This window comes from Centroberyx gerrardi, chromosome 5 (genome assembly GCF_048128805.1).
Source record: "Centroberyx gerrardi isolate f3 chromosome 5, fCenGer3.hap1.cur.20231027, whole genome shotgun sequence".
Taxonomy (NCBI): domain Eukaryota; kingdom Metazoa; phylum Chordata; class Actinopteri; order Beryciformes; family Berycidae; genus Centroberyx; species Centroberyx gerrardi.
In genome coordinates, this window is record NC_136001.1 from 18,829,304 (window position 1) to 18,844,766 (window position 15,463).

The following is a 15,463-nucleotide window of genomic DNA, read 5'->3' on the forward strand; positions in this document are numbered from 1 at the left end:
TATGCCACATCAATATTAGTTAGTTAGTTAGTATAAGTTTAGTTAGTTTATTAGTTTATCTATATTAGGCTTTTTTTAAATGGGACAAAAAACACCAGATTAGTTGGGTGTTTATGTCTTTACTTTTACCAATGTACATACTGTATCTTATATACACATATAAGCCAACCTAAACTCTATGTAGTTCACAACCAATATTTGAAGAAAAAAATCATTAATTACTCACACATCAACCAGAATAACCATATCTTTGGGGGATGAGGCACCCTGGATGTACCTGTGACACAGAAAGAAGATGCAACACTTCAACAAAATTAACTGGACATATTGTAGAACTAAATGTGAAAAACAAAATCCACAGAATAAGCAGTATACTGTACCAGGGCCTCCTCCTAACATCATAGAGGTCGATTTTATCAGGAGCTCTCCATGGTGTGGCTGTAGAAATGAAAGAAAATGTTTCCCTCATACATATCATGTTTCAGTTTTCATCTCGGTCCATTTGAAACAACACATCTTATTTCCCATGTCGTTTTAGGACCTACCTGGGTAGTAGCGGGTGACTCCTGTGGCGCTCCCAAAAGCCTGCCACAGGAGAGACGGATCCTCCCGGCTGTTCTCCATGAAGACCTTCTCCAGCGCCTGAGTCCAGTTCAACTCATTCAGAATTACTGGAGCTGATGGGAAAAGAGTTACGAATTCATGGATACACACCTTCGAACATGTAGAATAATTGCTATTAAATCCCGTTTGTGCATTCACAGTAACAAATCCACTTACCTCCTTTATAAATGTCTGTGGGGATCTGAACAGCTGTGTAGGAGTAGTTGACATTGTTTTTGAAGTTTGGATCATAAACAAACTCCAACTTGATATGGGAAGGATTTTCCATCTCCCCATCTCCATCCATTGAATACTATGTGAACATGAGAAAGCATGCACTTCAGATAAACTTTCATTTTGTTTGTCAGTATTATTATTATTATTATTATTATTATTATTATTAATAATAATAATAATAATAATAATAATATTAGAATTCATAAAATACTAAATTGTACTTGTGCCAGTTTTTAAAAGTTCATTACAATGTTAATTTCAACAATTTCTTCCCATTTCTATTTCTATTTATTTGTCTCCAACTCACATAATCCAGCTCTGCCTTGGAGTCATAATATGCCATGTCCAGCTCCTAAAAAAAAAAAAAAACACAACCTTGAATCAATATGAGGAGTTGTAGTAAACTTTTGAACAAGTTATTTCAGCAACTTTTTCAAGGATGATGGTTATATTTCATATTTTACACTTTTTATCTAGTGTTTCTTAATATAGACTTGCACCACTTTTAGTTATGAAATCGATCAACAAGGCCACAGATGATCTAGTATAGCCAAGTACCTGTATCTAGAGTGTAGTTTGACTGAGCACCATCATCATAATCATTTCCATAGTCACTGTCTTATGGAAAATACTGTATGTGTCAAAAATTGGGTATTTCTCTGGGCTGTTAATTTTGCCCATCCATCAATATTCCTCTGAAGTTTGGCAGAAGTATAAAAACTGGAATTTAATATTTCTATTTAAGAGAGACTTTCATTGAGAGACTTCTGCTGGCTAATGCATGGCAAGTGAAACGTTAAGTAGCAGTTAAGACCATGAAGGGATTCACAGCTCCAGGGAAGGATGAGGTTGTGTGGGAGGATGGGGTTAAAGCCACAGGCCCAGTCCCACTTTGTTGGGCTAATGAGGCAGACCAAGTGGAAAAGCGGAATGCCAATGTCTGTGGGACTCAACAGAGGCTCCCGGCTGAGCGCGCTCAGTTGTCTTTTTCAGTCGGCCCAGCACTGTAGGACCAGCTCATCCTCAGCCTGGCTGGTGGATTTACAGTGCTTGAGCCATACACATCTGGCTATTTACACCAGTTATTAAATTTGCTTTTGTTATATTCTCAGTGTGTTGAAATGTGTTGAAAATTTTTGGTCTTCATTATTTCATTATTTTTATTTTCACTATTTGATTCTCAATTGATGTTCAGAATTCAATTTAGCAAGGAAATAGAAAAATGTCCTGGACAACAACATTAGAACAGAAGAACTGAAACCTACTTCAGCTGCAAAAAAATGAAGGTCACATACTTGAGTGTAGTAAACTCGGAGTACTCCAGTGTTGTACATCTACCTCTATCAATGACTGCCGTACTGTCGACATTCAAAGCAATCAAAACTGTTGCCCTCCCATCATTGTGCATAAGGTTAAACACGTAACATGGTGTACTTTTCTGTCAGTTCCTCCAATAATGTGAATAACTGTTGTGCAAAAAGAACCTTTTTCACTCCACTGCTCCAATATTTTTGCCAAAGGCATGAAAAGACATTGAAATACTTTGGAGACACCACTACACAAGAAACCCAGAGTCAAAATAGTGCTATAAACAAGACTGGTCAACAACTTAACACAGCAATGGGAAAGACGTATCTACACAAGCACCAAATATTGAGCGAGTTTGTTGAATTTTTTGCAGTAAAAGGAGGTTTTAAGTATCTGGTGCCAAGAATCTTGTCGAGGCTTTATAATAATACAATATACACAAAAGCAATTGTTTGTGTATATACACATGGAACATGAACAGGGGCGTCAATAATGCTGACTAGATACTGTAGTACATGTACAATATAAAAAATGGTACAATATAATATAACAAAGGTACATGTACAATATAAAAGATTCACAGTCATTCATCTCAAACAAGTGGGTATTCTATGTTTATGTTTATGTTTACGTATGTGTCATGCTCTTTCACTCAGCATTACCGGTGCGTCATTTGAACTCTGAATGTCATGCTGTTTAATATTTTAAGCTTTACCTTGATTCCATCCTGCCACAGATGCTCTCGCTGGAGTCGCTCCGCCTCACTGGCTAACCTCTACATGTTGAAATGACACAAAAATTCAGATTAGATTTTCACTCTTATCAAGGGGAACGTGAAGGTAGGTTCTAGAGATTATGAAGGGTTAATGATTAATAATAATAATAATAATAACAATTCTTATCATTTGTTTAAACCTGCATTGTGTACCAGATGAGAACAATTCAGACAGTGTTAGGAATGTATGTAAGTCATATAATGACTTTCAAATACTTTTCTGTGACTGTCTAAACTTTTGTTTTATGTGGTAATGCCCAGACATCTTGTGCCTGTCTAAGGGATAAAACCAACCATAATAAAATATATTTAAAAAAATATAAAAATGAAAATTAAAGGTCATAGAAAAAAGAGTAATGTCATTCTCAGTAGGACCATCAACATGACAGATCCTCTGTGCATTCCATGCAATCTATATAACTATAACTATATTAGAAAAGAAGAAGAAACAAGGAGCACATAAAAATGATACAGTCAATGGTATCAACAAGGTGTTCTTTTGAAAAGAGGGGAATAAATGAAAAATGTATTTATTTATTTATTGAAATGGAGAAAGAGACTTACATCAAGGGCTTTGCGCTTCTTAGCCAGGAGCTTCTCTATATCAGAGGCGACTTTCTCCACAATCTCTCGGGGTTGATTCTTCACCAGACTAAACTGCCTTCTTTTTTCGTTGTATATCTGTAAATTGTTAATGCACAGTGTTAAAAATGTAAGAGCAATAACAGCAGCATAGTCATCCTGTAATGTCCATTCCTGCTGAGCGCATCTCTTCCTTTGATAATGCTGATCATTTGCAAAACCAAATCCTTTTTAAATTTGAATATTAAGGACATAGAGGAACTGTAGATTGTCGTGTTTGCACTTTAATTCAAATCTACATGCATTTCTTTTCACACAGTCTAGGCGCGTATTTTCACCGAAGAATCACAATACTTGAGTTTCATTCCCAAATGACATGGCCTCCATCTGAAAAGTCTGGCACCTCCTCTTACAAAATGAAAGCTACTATGAAAGAAGAGCGTTCTAACATTCATTAAGTTTACTTGCTTTCTTAAGACCTTTTGCAAACAAGATGAAGATCATGTTTGAAACAATGATTAATGAACTGCAGGTAACAATTTCCCTTGAAAACAGATACAGAGCATTTTGGAATGAAAGACTTCTCCATGTAACCACACATCTGCCTCTGTAGCCGCTACATGCTGTAAGTCACTGATCAAACCAAGGCACTCAAATATCTTGGGTACATAAAAACACCTGCCAGGGGGGCAGATGCTCCTCTGAGACTTATCAGCAGGGAAATTTACCCCAGTTTGATACTTGAATGTGTTAATTGTGGGCCAACAACATAACAATATAACAGAAAGTAGCCCTAACCCCGTCTTTATCCAATAACGTGAAGGAGCAGGTGGTGTGAGTTAAGGAGCGCCAGGCTGAATGATTAAGAGGTGAGGGCCACTTCAAAATCCTGCTAGATGGGCCAGTTGCTGCTGGGACACTCAGCTTTATCTCCTCTACCAATAATATCTTCCAGTGGTGCGCAGCAGCTGGAGTCCTGGCAGCATATGATAAGAAGTAAGATGCAAGTTTATTTTAAGTTGCAATAAAAAACTGCCTAAACGACGATAAACACTGCTTGTAGGCGGATGGATAATTTTGTTTTATACTCACACCAAGTAGTAATAGTATCAAATAGTATTTGTCAGCAGGGCTATTTGTCAGCAAAACCCTAAAAATCAACAGTTGAATTTTAGTGTATTATATGATGCACTCTATTATGAGGTAAAATAACTGTTTGCCCTTTGCATTCAGTGCTGACTTGGGTCTAGAATCAAGAGGCAAAAACCTCCAGCAAATTAACAGAGCCAGATCCATCCAGATGATGTTAGTAACGCTCTAAACGGTCTTCCCCAGAGGGCTATGAGTTAAATTAGACCACACATGAAAACACAGTTAACTTCAGAGGCACTGAAATATGGCCTTGCTATGTCCTCACATTTCCTACAACTAGGAATGTTCAGTTTTGTTTCTAATTTCGATAATTTTTAACTTAAAAACAGGCATCGGATATCATTATAAATGCATTAACCCATAGTGCGAAGAGGCATTTTAAAGCAAATATTTCCAACATGGTCCTCAGTGTCAGGACAAGAAATTAAATGACAGCCGAAGATTTCATCAAGGACTTGATGAATATGCAGGATAGATTTTAGACAAATTATTATCTTGGAACGTTGTTGACTCGTTACATTCTTTCATTAACACTACAGTGAAAATAGTGAAGATAAACTTGCTATTGGGAACATTTTAATGGATTGTATCTCTCCTTTGCATTCCGCATTACCATATAATCAGAATTCCATATCATTAATCCTATTCATTAACAGGTTTGATGACGCAGCTTTGTTGAATACTCAATACTGATTGGAAAATGAACAGCCTGTGAATTACTTCAGCTGGTAAAAAATCATTTTACATCAATATTTCATTGTCTCATCCACTTCACACTGGTGTCTTAATTCACCCTGTCAGGGCTTATTTTGCCATAATGACGAGCTCCCTGTACATTATCCCTTACATATTCCACACATTATTAACTTCAAAGTCTCGGCACTTACAGTGTGTAGTTAGGAGGTAAATGCATTCTCACAACAAGTTTAGAACTCCAAAATTCTACACGAAAATTGCTGTATGTATATTTGTGAGTAAACACTTATAGATCCAGTCCCAGGTTGCAAACCACTGGTGTCGAAGTAATTTTTGGATATTTTTTCCTCTGGTTGAGTTCTTGTGCCTATTACAACTACAATGAGATATGCCAGGGTACGAGAGACCTACACTAAGACAGAAAGCCCACTGCCTAGTGAGTGTTGTGCCAGCAGACTCAATCAGCCCCATGAGGAAAGATGTCACAGACCAGATGAAGACAGGAGGGGAGTCAGTGACCTGGATGACAACATTTTGCAAATCTCATATGCTGTACGATGGCCCTCATCCAATAAATGAAAACACTGACTTTATAGAATGAGCTGTAAAAGATACCTAGAGATAATTTTGTGTACCAGACATCCCTCAAGTTGTGAAATGACCACTCAAAGCATGCTTTATTTGCCCAGGCCGACATCTTGCCTTCCATCTCTCACAGATGGAAGCACGCAGTAATAAACAGGGTGTTACTGTCAACTGTATGCTGTCTGTGAAGAACAGTCAGGATAATGATGTACTACTGAAGACGGCTTTGACACAGAATAACTTTGTGACTAATGTCTTGTGCAACCTTCAACAAAATAAATGATTTATCACAAAAATAAGGTTGTTCCAAGCTCTTGACCATAAACTGTGCATTGTACCAACTTATGAAAGATGCTTTGAGCCCAGCAATACTGTATGTACTGACAAAACCCGATGTAGAGTTATATCATAGAGGCCACAAAAATCATCTGCAACTAGAAAATCGTGGTTTTTGACATTTATTGTGTAAGGAAGATGAGCGTTCTTTACTTTAAATTGCATGCATTTCCCAGATAAAGAGGATTCTACTGAGGCCATTACTGTGCATCGCAGGCTGAGCGGAACTATCTCTCTAGCAGATCCAGATCATTTCAAGCACACTGAGGGATTATCGGTGAATGAATGAAAAAGTGAGTCTAACATCTTAGCATTACTGCAGGCTGCCTGACCATCTGCTCTGCTGTGACACAAACAGAGAGGACACGTGCCACGACCAACAGCCTCTGCTCTCCGCTGAGGACACGCCCACACACACAGCTCTCCAGAGCAGGACACTCTTGCCCCCTACAGATGATCTTAAGTCTTGTTATTTGGTATTTGCCTGTTCAGGGATGACCCCGCCACCTGTTACAGTGAGGAAGTCACTCCCAATCACAACTCGTGGGGCAGGTAAGTGGTAATAATTTTACATGGACGCTGGTATAAAATGCACTCTGAACAACTCATTGAGAGCTTCATAGGAGCGTTCATGAATACAATGTCTCACAGCTTCATAACACACATTGTCACGGCCAACGCTGAGCATTGTTTTTCAGTTAAAATCACAATTGCCATGAGGGCTTTTATTTTGAAATATTTACTATAATATCACCCACAATGTTCCACTGTTATGTCACAAATAACACAAGCATTACACCTCATAAAAGCTAAAATAAGGACTGAATCGGTATTCATAAATGTAGCTGTTACGAAGGTCATGAGTTCATGAAAAATATTATTAGGTATGCTGAATCTAAATGCTGCAGGCAAACTCCTCCACTCTTGTAATGTGTGCAAGAGTGAGATTCATAATTATAGCAAACAATACACAAATTGCCAGCGAAATGCAGCTACAGCATCCAAAAAACAGAGCACACATCCTCAAAACTGGTGAATACAGAGGCTATTAGAATTTTATATCTTTCCAGGGAAAACAAAGGATTGTGTTATTTGTTGTTCATGGCCCTGCAAGGAGCCCCAGAAAATCATGATGAAAAAAAAAAACAGAAACAAAAAGGTTTATATGAGGCCGAATGTAATTGTTTTCTTGTCTTCTGTTGCTATTTAGCTTTAGCTCTTAAGCTTTATGGATTTAGAGCAGCAACAACAACAATTTTGCACACTGACCTTTCCGCTCAGTGCACTTCTTAGTATGATTTTATGCAGCAATATGATAATGAATAGGAACTGTATAGCATCAGCAGAGAGCTACACACTCACCCCTTTCAACTGCTGAGCTCCAGTGATGTGCTGAAAGACTCTGTCAATCTCCTGCTCGATACGCCTGGCCCAGTGCATTATCCTGTGGATAAACATTACAGGTTGATTCTCACAGAATAGACACAAAAGAATAAAATCTGGTGTGCGTGGTTTCATCGTAAACAGTGATGTTACAACAAAAATAGCTCTAATCTATTCATGGGTTTAAGCACAAATTACAATAAGATGCTTTATGTAACATCAACTACAAATTACATTGTTTTCTTAATGCAAACAGTTTGTATTAAAAATTCATAAGACAACTGTGTTTTGAAAAATTTGAAGATTACTTCCTGTGCCAGCCCTGAACAGTATTGTTTCAGCAAGTATTAAATGTACAGTAACTGTGCTTCCACACTGCGAGCAACACAATTTCATCTCCCATGAAGCTGAGCCGACGTGTGGACGGACAACTTGACAGCTGACAAAGTTGGCCATGGCTGAACTTTTCACGGTTATTGACCATCAACAGCCAATCAGATTTCTGCGCTTCCTTGTTTCCCTACCAATGTGATTTTGTTTGATAAACAAGAACAAAATGGACAAGAAGGTGATTACAGCCATTCAAAGCTTCCCACTTCTCTACAACTTTAATTTGAAAGACTACAGGAAGAACCGTCTCAAAAATGATGCTTGGAGAACGGTTGCATCAGGTGCAGTTGCACGGTTGCAGTTTTTTCTGTTTATTTGTCTGTCCTAATTATCTTTGTTAACTCATCTAGATGATATAATGTTATGAAAGGTAAAACCAAAGCAGTGAAAAATACAAAAATTCAAGACTACTACATAGATGCAATCGGAGCTTCTCGCATCGCATAATAGATTATGTATTCTGTCTCTCAGGATAGAGAGACTCATCAACAAGGTTGCTCACTGTGTGTACAACCAGCAAGGCAATTCATGAGCACAGGCAGTCCTCTATTAACATGCACTGTATTGTCACCATTGTGTTCTTTGGCTACAAGCAAGGGTGCCAACTTTTAACACTGGATAATACGAGACAATTCATTAAATGGAGGGAGCTATAGATGTGGCTGCAGAGGCGGGTCACTACTCGACTATCTCTGGGCACAACTTTCTAACTCTCTCACAGTCAAAAAACAGAGAGATATGGCTTGAAGCTGTGATGTAATTAACATGTAAATTCTGAAGCTGCGCCATAGACTTTGAACTAAGAAGCGGGTATTAGTTTTGTTGAACCACAGAGTGTTTGATTTTTTGTCCTCAAAAGATGTTTATCCTACAGTAGTGTCATCAGTCCTGAACCAGAAAATGTGCCTTTAAGCCCAGACAACCCCACTGGGTGCTCTTACAGTCACCTTTAGCAGAGAACAAATACCTGAACCTGTGTTGTTACAAAGCTCTGGAGCTGCTCCATGGAGAATGAAATGGAAAATATGGCTTGTCATTGTCTTTGCAAAAGGCAGTTCAAGTTTTAGTTCAGTTTTCTTGCTCTGGGAGAGAGTTGTTCATATTCAAATAATATTTAGACTGTCTTAGACAACAGGTATAATACCAATTCTGAAATGTTGCGGTTTCCACTTCAACGCAAACTATGAAGCTACTGTATTCTTTACCTGGCTACTGTAGACTGCATGCTGGACACTTAACTCACTGGATACTGTGCATCCAAACACCAGAGATGGAAAGCATTTACCTGCCATCTTTCCTCATCTTTCTTATCTTTCTTCTCATCCTATCAATTAGTTTTGTTTAGGTTTTATATGCAGGACAATTATCTATGTGATGTAAAAAAGATATGTCAACTTCAACGCAGAATTCACAACCACCAGTGAAGCCACATGGGACACCAGCAACATCAGCAATTATCCACCATCCACCAGCGATGTATCGGCAGATGTGGTGCCAGCAGGTAATTCCCCCCAGCCTACACAAACATGATCCAGTAGATTGTGGTGGCATTAACAAGGATGCACAGATTGATAAAGGGCCTCTAATTTGCCGGATTAGAAATTCAATGAATCATCGCCCCGCGAGCGCATTCTTTAGTCTGCATTTGGATGAGATGTGCATTTTGTTTTGTGTGCCTTTTTATATTCGACCCAGAAAGGAACAAGTCAACTTCTTCCACTTGTAGATTTAGTGTTTGGATACATGAGCAAGAGTGGGTGGCCAAGCAGGAGGGATCTGAGTATGTTTGTGTGGATCTCAAACCGCAGAGAAAGGACAGATTGACTACGAATTTAGTTCCAAACAGAATGCCAGTATTGAGTTAATCTACGTACTTATGGGGGTAGTTACTGTTGTTAACTTCTGATCTGAACACAGACTTGCTTTTGCATCACATTTGTATTACATGGGTTTGCTATAGAGCTACGTAGTCATTTGACCCATTTGTTAGAGAACACATTGCACACTTTGGAAATGCTGGGCGTGGCAATCCATCCTTCTTGCCAGCAGCAATCTATAGTGAAATTGTGCAGCCAATGGGAGGAAATGTTTATTCTGAAATCGTAAACCAAGTCAAAGAGGCGAAGTATTTCTCTATCAGTGTAGTCTCTACCCCTGACAGTTCTCGTACTGATCAGCAGACTGTCATAATGCGCTGTGTTTCACCAGCAGGGACCAACAGAGCGGCGTTTCATGAATTTACTCATAACAAATCACACTGGAGCGTCGCTATTCAATGCAGTGCTGGAGGTTTTGAAAGGAATGTCGTTGACATACAGAACTGCTGGAGACAAGGCTATGATGATGCCAGCAATATGGCTGAGATGTATAAAGGGGTGCAGGCTTGCATGTGATATTAATCCATTAGCTGAATGGCTACTTTGTGCTGCACGTACATTAAACTTAGAGGGGGTCAGCACAATTGATTGCTGCCTTGAGATCAATTAATTTTTCATATTTTTACAGACAGTTTTTTTTAACTTCTTTTCAAAATCCACCAGGCGCTGGCAAGTTAAGATAATGACAAATAAAGATAATGAAATCTTTATCAGAAACAATGTGGTCAGCGCATGCCCAAGCAACACACACACAGTACATTAACTATATGAGCACTCAGCTGGCTCTCCAAAAATTGCACATAATGAAACCTTACAACACACAATGAGAAATTAACTCTATAAGCAGATGGATACAATTGAAATGGCTCTCCTTGCCAATGTGCAGGACATTATTCTACGGTGTTTTCAAAGTAGTGAACACCTGCAGAAAACTGAACTGGACCTGTCTAATTCATTAACTTGTTGCCTCCTTGAGAGACTTGACCTTTAGGTCTGATCCGCAGAGAGAGCGGTGGCATAAAAGACACCCGGGATTAATCTTGAGAGCCCAATTGCCTTCTTGCAAGGTCAGGCAAAGAGAAATTTGCAGTTGCAGTTTTTACTCTTGTATTCATAAGCTTGTAGCAGATATGATACTTATAAAAAAGAAATTTAAATAAAATTCAGGGACTCTCATGGGAAGAACTTTGTTCCTCTGCTGTCTTATTTAAATAAAAATACAACAGTGACTTGCAGGAGGATTTTGCCAATTAAATTGTCAGTATGTGAAAAATAAGGACAGAAAAACATTGAGAGAGATGTTGCAACTGATTCGTCAACGGAACCTTCCTATGTTTCCTATGTGGAAATATCTTTAGGGATTTACCTGACTCTGCCAGTGACCAATGCCTCTGGAGAGTGCACTTTCTCACTTCTTTTTTATCACTGGTAAAAAAAAAAACAGGCTATATTCAGTCTTTATTAATGTAGAACCTGTGCTGTTCTGTGTGAATCGCGAAGATTTTGTGCTGTGCCTCAGTGAAAAGAAATCATAATAAAGGAAGCATCTAATCGGTGCATGATACAGCACCCTGACACATTTCAGATTCTACAAACATCCATTTTTCAGGAACACAGTGTATCTGATGATGTTAGACGACTTCCGGCACGTTCACACTATTCCGCTTTTTTCAAACTGCCAGTGCCGTTATTTCATTAAAGTAAATGTGGAGCGGCTGCAAAGCGGATGGAAAGCAGCTGCTTTGGAAAGGCACCACCCACAGAATAATTATAAATTACTAAAACAAAAAGAGGGGAAGTGAAACAAACATTATCACCCCTCACTCACTTTACTGACCCCAGGAAGAGTAGTTGTTACCTTGGTGACAACTAATGGGGATCCAAATAAACAATAACCGATTATTTGACTTTGACTGTTCCTTTAAAAAATGTTATCCTAATGAACCCTATCTGCGCTCTTTTTCTTTGTTTTTACAAAAAGGGTTCTCAGTGACAAATAAAACAGTTCAAAGTAGAGCCACAACCCATTCTACAATTTCAAAGCAAAAAGCACAATCCTACACAACATATCCGACCTACGGCAGCTTAAGTCTTGTTTTGATAGCCAATAGAGATTACTTGAAATGTAAGGAATTGTTTTTAAAAGACTTCAGTATTCAGGCATTCTTGTGGCCTCCCTGCATACCCAGACTTCACCAAACTATCCTCAGGAGAGTTTATCAGTGACATCACTGAATGGTTGCAGTATCAATTAAAGGCCCTGACACACCAAACCGACGTCAAAGAACCAGCGGCGACGAAGGCCGACGTCGCCTGCGTCTGGTCCAAAAAGTTGCACTTGAACACACCGCAAAGACTACAGCCGACGGCCAACTAGCACGTACATTCTGCGCCTGCGTGAGGGGAAATAACTCTCCATACCTTATGTCTAATAAGAAGTTGCAAATGGCACTGGCGTTGTCAGCCCTTGGTCTTTTGGTTGTGGAAGAAGAATGGAAGAGGCGGAGGCGAAAAATAAGGAGAAACCGCACTAAATGGGTGAAATCATGAATAACGTTACTCCAGCGACAGGCTCAGGGGGCTTTCCCGAACCTGTGTCGAGAGCTGGAGATAAATGAAACCTCCGATTTTAAAAATTTCGCTCGGCTCTTTCCTGTTCAGTTCCACATGTTGAAGGAATTTATCAGTCCAATCATCCAGAGGCAAAACACGAACTACCAATCAGAGTGATCTCTCTCACCGACGGGCTCCGACGCCGATTCAACATGCTCAATCGGCCGAAAAGCCGCCGACAGGGTCCGACTAGTGCCGACGGTGCGGGACACACCGCAAAAACTAGGGACACCGACGCTTACCGACGGCCCGACGGCCGACCGTCGGCCTGGTGTGTCAGGGCCAAGAGTTACAACTCCCTCTGTACACCTCCCTTACTTCACGGGTCCCACCTGGGTGCAGTCATTTGTCTATTGAGCAGGGGCTCATGTAGTTCAGCTTGCCAAATGGATGAACTATCAGTACATGGGAAGAGACTTTGTGGATGCAAAATGTTTATTTGAGATTTTCTTCCCAAAATGAGTTTTATTTCATTGTGGTGCTAATAGGTTTGAATATATATCTAGTGTATATCCCCAGAAAATGGCACTGGTCCTGTATGTGTCACAGAGTCGATCTATTTATCATCAATGGGGCAGATCCCAAAAGAGTTTCTTGAGAACATCACAGATTAAAGTCTTGACTGTCTAGTTTCTAGCACTGGCAGAGGCTTGTTGACGTACACAAATCTCAACTGTCTGTCAGACCCAACTGTCCTAGTTCTATGAAACACTTGGGAATTCTGTTTTAGGATGGATTTTTGTTTTTTCACAAGGCAATGTGGACACAACATGCCTGATATTTGAAAATGAATTTTCAAATTGATTAAATTATGAGTTGAACACGGGTGAATTGAAAGACCTGTACACCCGATGATGAACAGGCGGTTCTGAGTACAGCAGAAGACTTTTCACACTCCATTTATCATGCTTTGAGACTTATCATACAGCTGTTGTTATTTGGCTGAAAAAAATAAAATGCTAATAACCCTACGTGATATATATAGGTAACATTTCACAGTACTAGTTTTATTTGAAAGTGTTGCTCAACATTTAAATTTAATCTGATAGATGAAAAAAATGCAACAAAATGCTTGTTTAATAACCTAGGGCTCCAATTTTCACTTTATAGTGACTATAATGACTAAAATTCACTGAGACTAGAAAAAACACTGTAAAGTACTGGGATGAAGGCACGGTGAGGAAAACAGCACTGTATGTGTTTTTTTTAATCTCCATCAACATCAGACCTATCACTCTAAAGCCCCATTTAACCTATGATTGAATGACTGACAAAGTTAATTGACAAGCACACCACTTTTGTGAAAAGTATAAAGTCCTCTGTAGGGTTTGATGAAGCAGCCTGTAACTGGTTTCGGGACTACTTAGAACACAATGTACAGAGGCCAAGGGCTTGCAATCCCAGGTTTTGGAAATAGTGAATGGTGTGGCGCAGGGTTCTATTTTAGGCCCAATGTCGTTCACATTATATATAAATGACATTGGGGCCTCTGTAAAGAACTGTAAACTACACTTCTATGCAGATGATACAATTCTCTACGCCTGTGCATCAGCTGCAGAACAAGCTGTAAAAAATCTTCAAGTTGCATTTGACTGTGTTCAGAAATCTCTGATTGATCTCAGATTAGTCCTCAATGACTTGAAGACTACGTCTATGCTCTTCTCAAGAGCCAGAAACCAAGACAAAGCACTAAACATTTGCTCCCTTAATGGGGCCAAAATTGAGCGTGTAGCCTCATACAAATATCTAGGTATCTGGCTAGATGAAAAGCTATCATTTAAAACTCACATATTTGAGCTCAAAAAGAAACTGAGGATTAGACTGGGATCTCTCTACAGAAACAGATCATGCTTTTCTCTTGAAAACAGGAAAGGCAATTGTACAGTCAACTCTCACTAGATACATTCTACCATGGTGCCTTACGGTTTATAACTGGCGATAGTTTCAGAACACACCACTGTTTACTTATAGGATGGCCTTGGCTTAGTGTTAGAAGGGAACAACACTGTCTCCTCTTTGTTTACAATGCATTACTGAATAAGTTACCTTCATATCTTACATCTCTTTTAAAGCTCAAATCTATCTCTTATGACACATGCACAGGAATATTTGACGCTTGAAACTCCCTTCATTAACACTGAACTTGGGAAATTAGCTTTTAGTTTTTATACAACAGACATGTGGAACAGGCTGCAGGAATTGCTGAAACTAAAACAGATTGTTTCACTCAATCATTTTAAGCTTTTATTGAAGGATATGGTAACAGTGTTCCTGTTTTTATTGATCTGCAAAGATGCTTCGTCTTTTATGGATTTATGTATTTTCTATATATTGTGTTTTGTTTTTTGTTTTATTGTTAGTGTATTGTATCAGGGCGTCATTCTAAAAGAGGGCATCCGCTCTCAATTGACTACCCTGAATAAATAAAGGTAAATAAAAAAATAAAAAAATAAGTATTTTCAGCTTAAGGCACCTGGAGTGGCCGCAAAAAAAAGGGTGGAGTGCTCTTAAAAAATGCATCGGGCAAAGCACTTTTTGTTGTTTCGTTTTCGTTTCTCTCCCTTCTGAAACAACTGAAAAGCTGCCAGCCATCGGGAAAAGAAGTATTGTGGACATAAACCCTTAAAATCATTTAATAAGTTAATATAAACCTATTCAGGTTGTCAATAAGTCTGATTTCCTACCAGACTGACGCTCTGACAGGCCTATAGCTTCACTGGATTCTACTGCAGGACTGTAGTCTAGACCACCTTAGTCAAATCGAATCTTTCAAAATTTTCATGACAATGATATTCAGCAGTGCTTTTCTGCTACATTGCCGCTTTTCCAAATATAACACATTACACAGAACAATGGAGAGTCAGCATCTTGTGGTTTTCACACAATTCTTATTGCTTTGGCAGAAATAAAAGACCTCACACAAAAA

At 39.0% G+C, this 15,463-nt stretch overlaps 1 protein-coding gene across 1 annotated transcript in view; it reads right to left on the reverse strand.

Annotated features, from left to right (window-relative positions):
- cacna2d2b (calcium channel, voltage-dependent, alpha 2/delta subunit 2b) overlaps nucleotides 1–15,463 on the reverse strand; it is a 29,058-nt gene that overhangs the window by 10,757 nt on the left and 2,838 nt on the right. The window contains exons 2-9 of the mRNA XM_071912664.1: nucleotides 7,637–7,718; nucleotides 3,488–3,604; nucleotides 2,864–2,923; nucleotides 1,148–1,192; nucleotides 781–916; nucleotides 546–677; nucleotides 381–438; nucleotides 227–277 (exon numbers count right to left, since the gene is read on the reverse strand). Of these exons, the coding sequence (XP_071768765.1) occupies nucleotides 227–277; nucleotides 381–438; nucleotides 546–677; nucleotides 781–916; nucleotides 1,148–1,192; nucleotides 2,864–2,923; nucleotides 3,488–3,604; nucleotides 7,637–7,718 (681 nt within the window). The remainder of the gene's footprint in view (nucleotides 1–226; nucleotides 278–380; nucleotides 439–545; nucleotides 678–780; nucleotides 917–1,147; nucleotides 1,193–2,863; nucleotides 2,924–3,487; nucleotides 3,605–7,636; nucleotides 7,719–15,463) is intronic.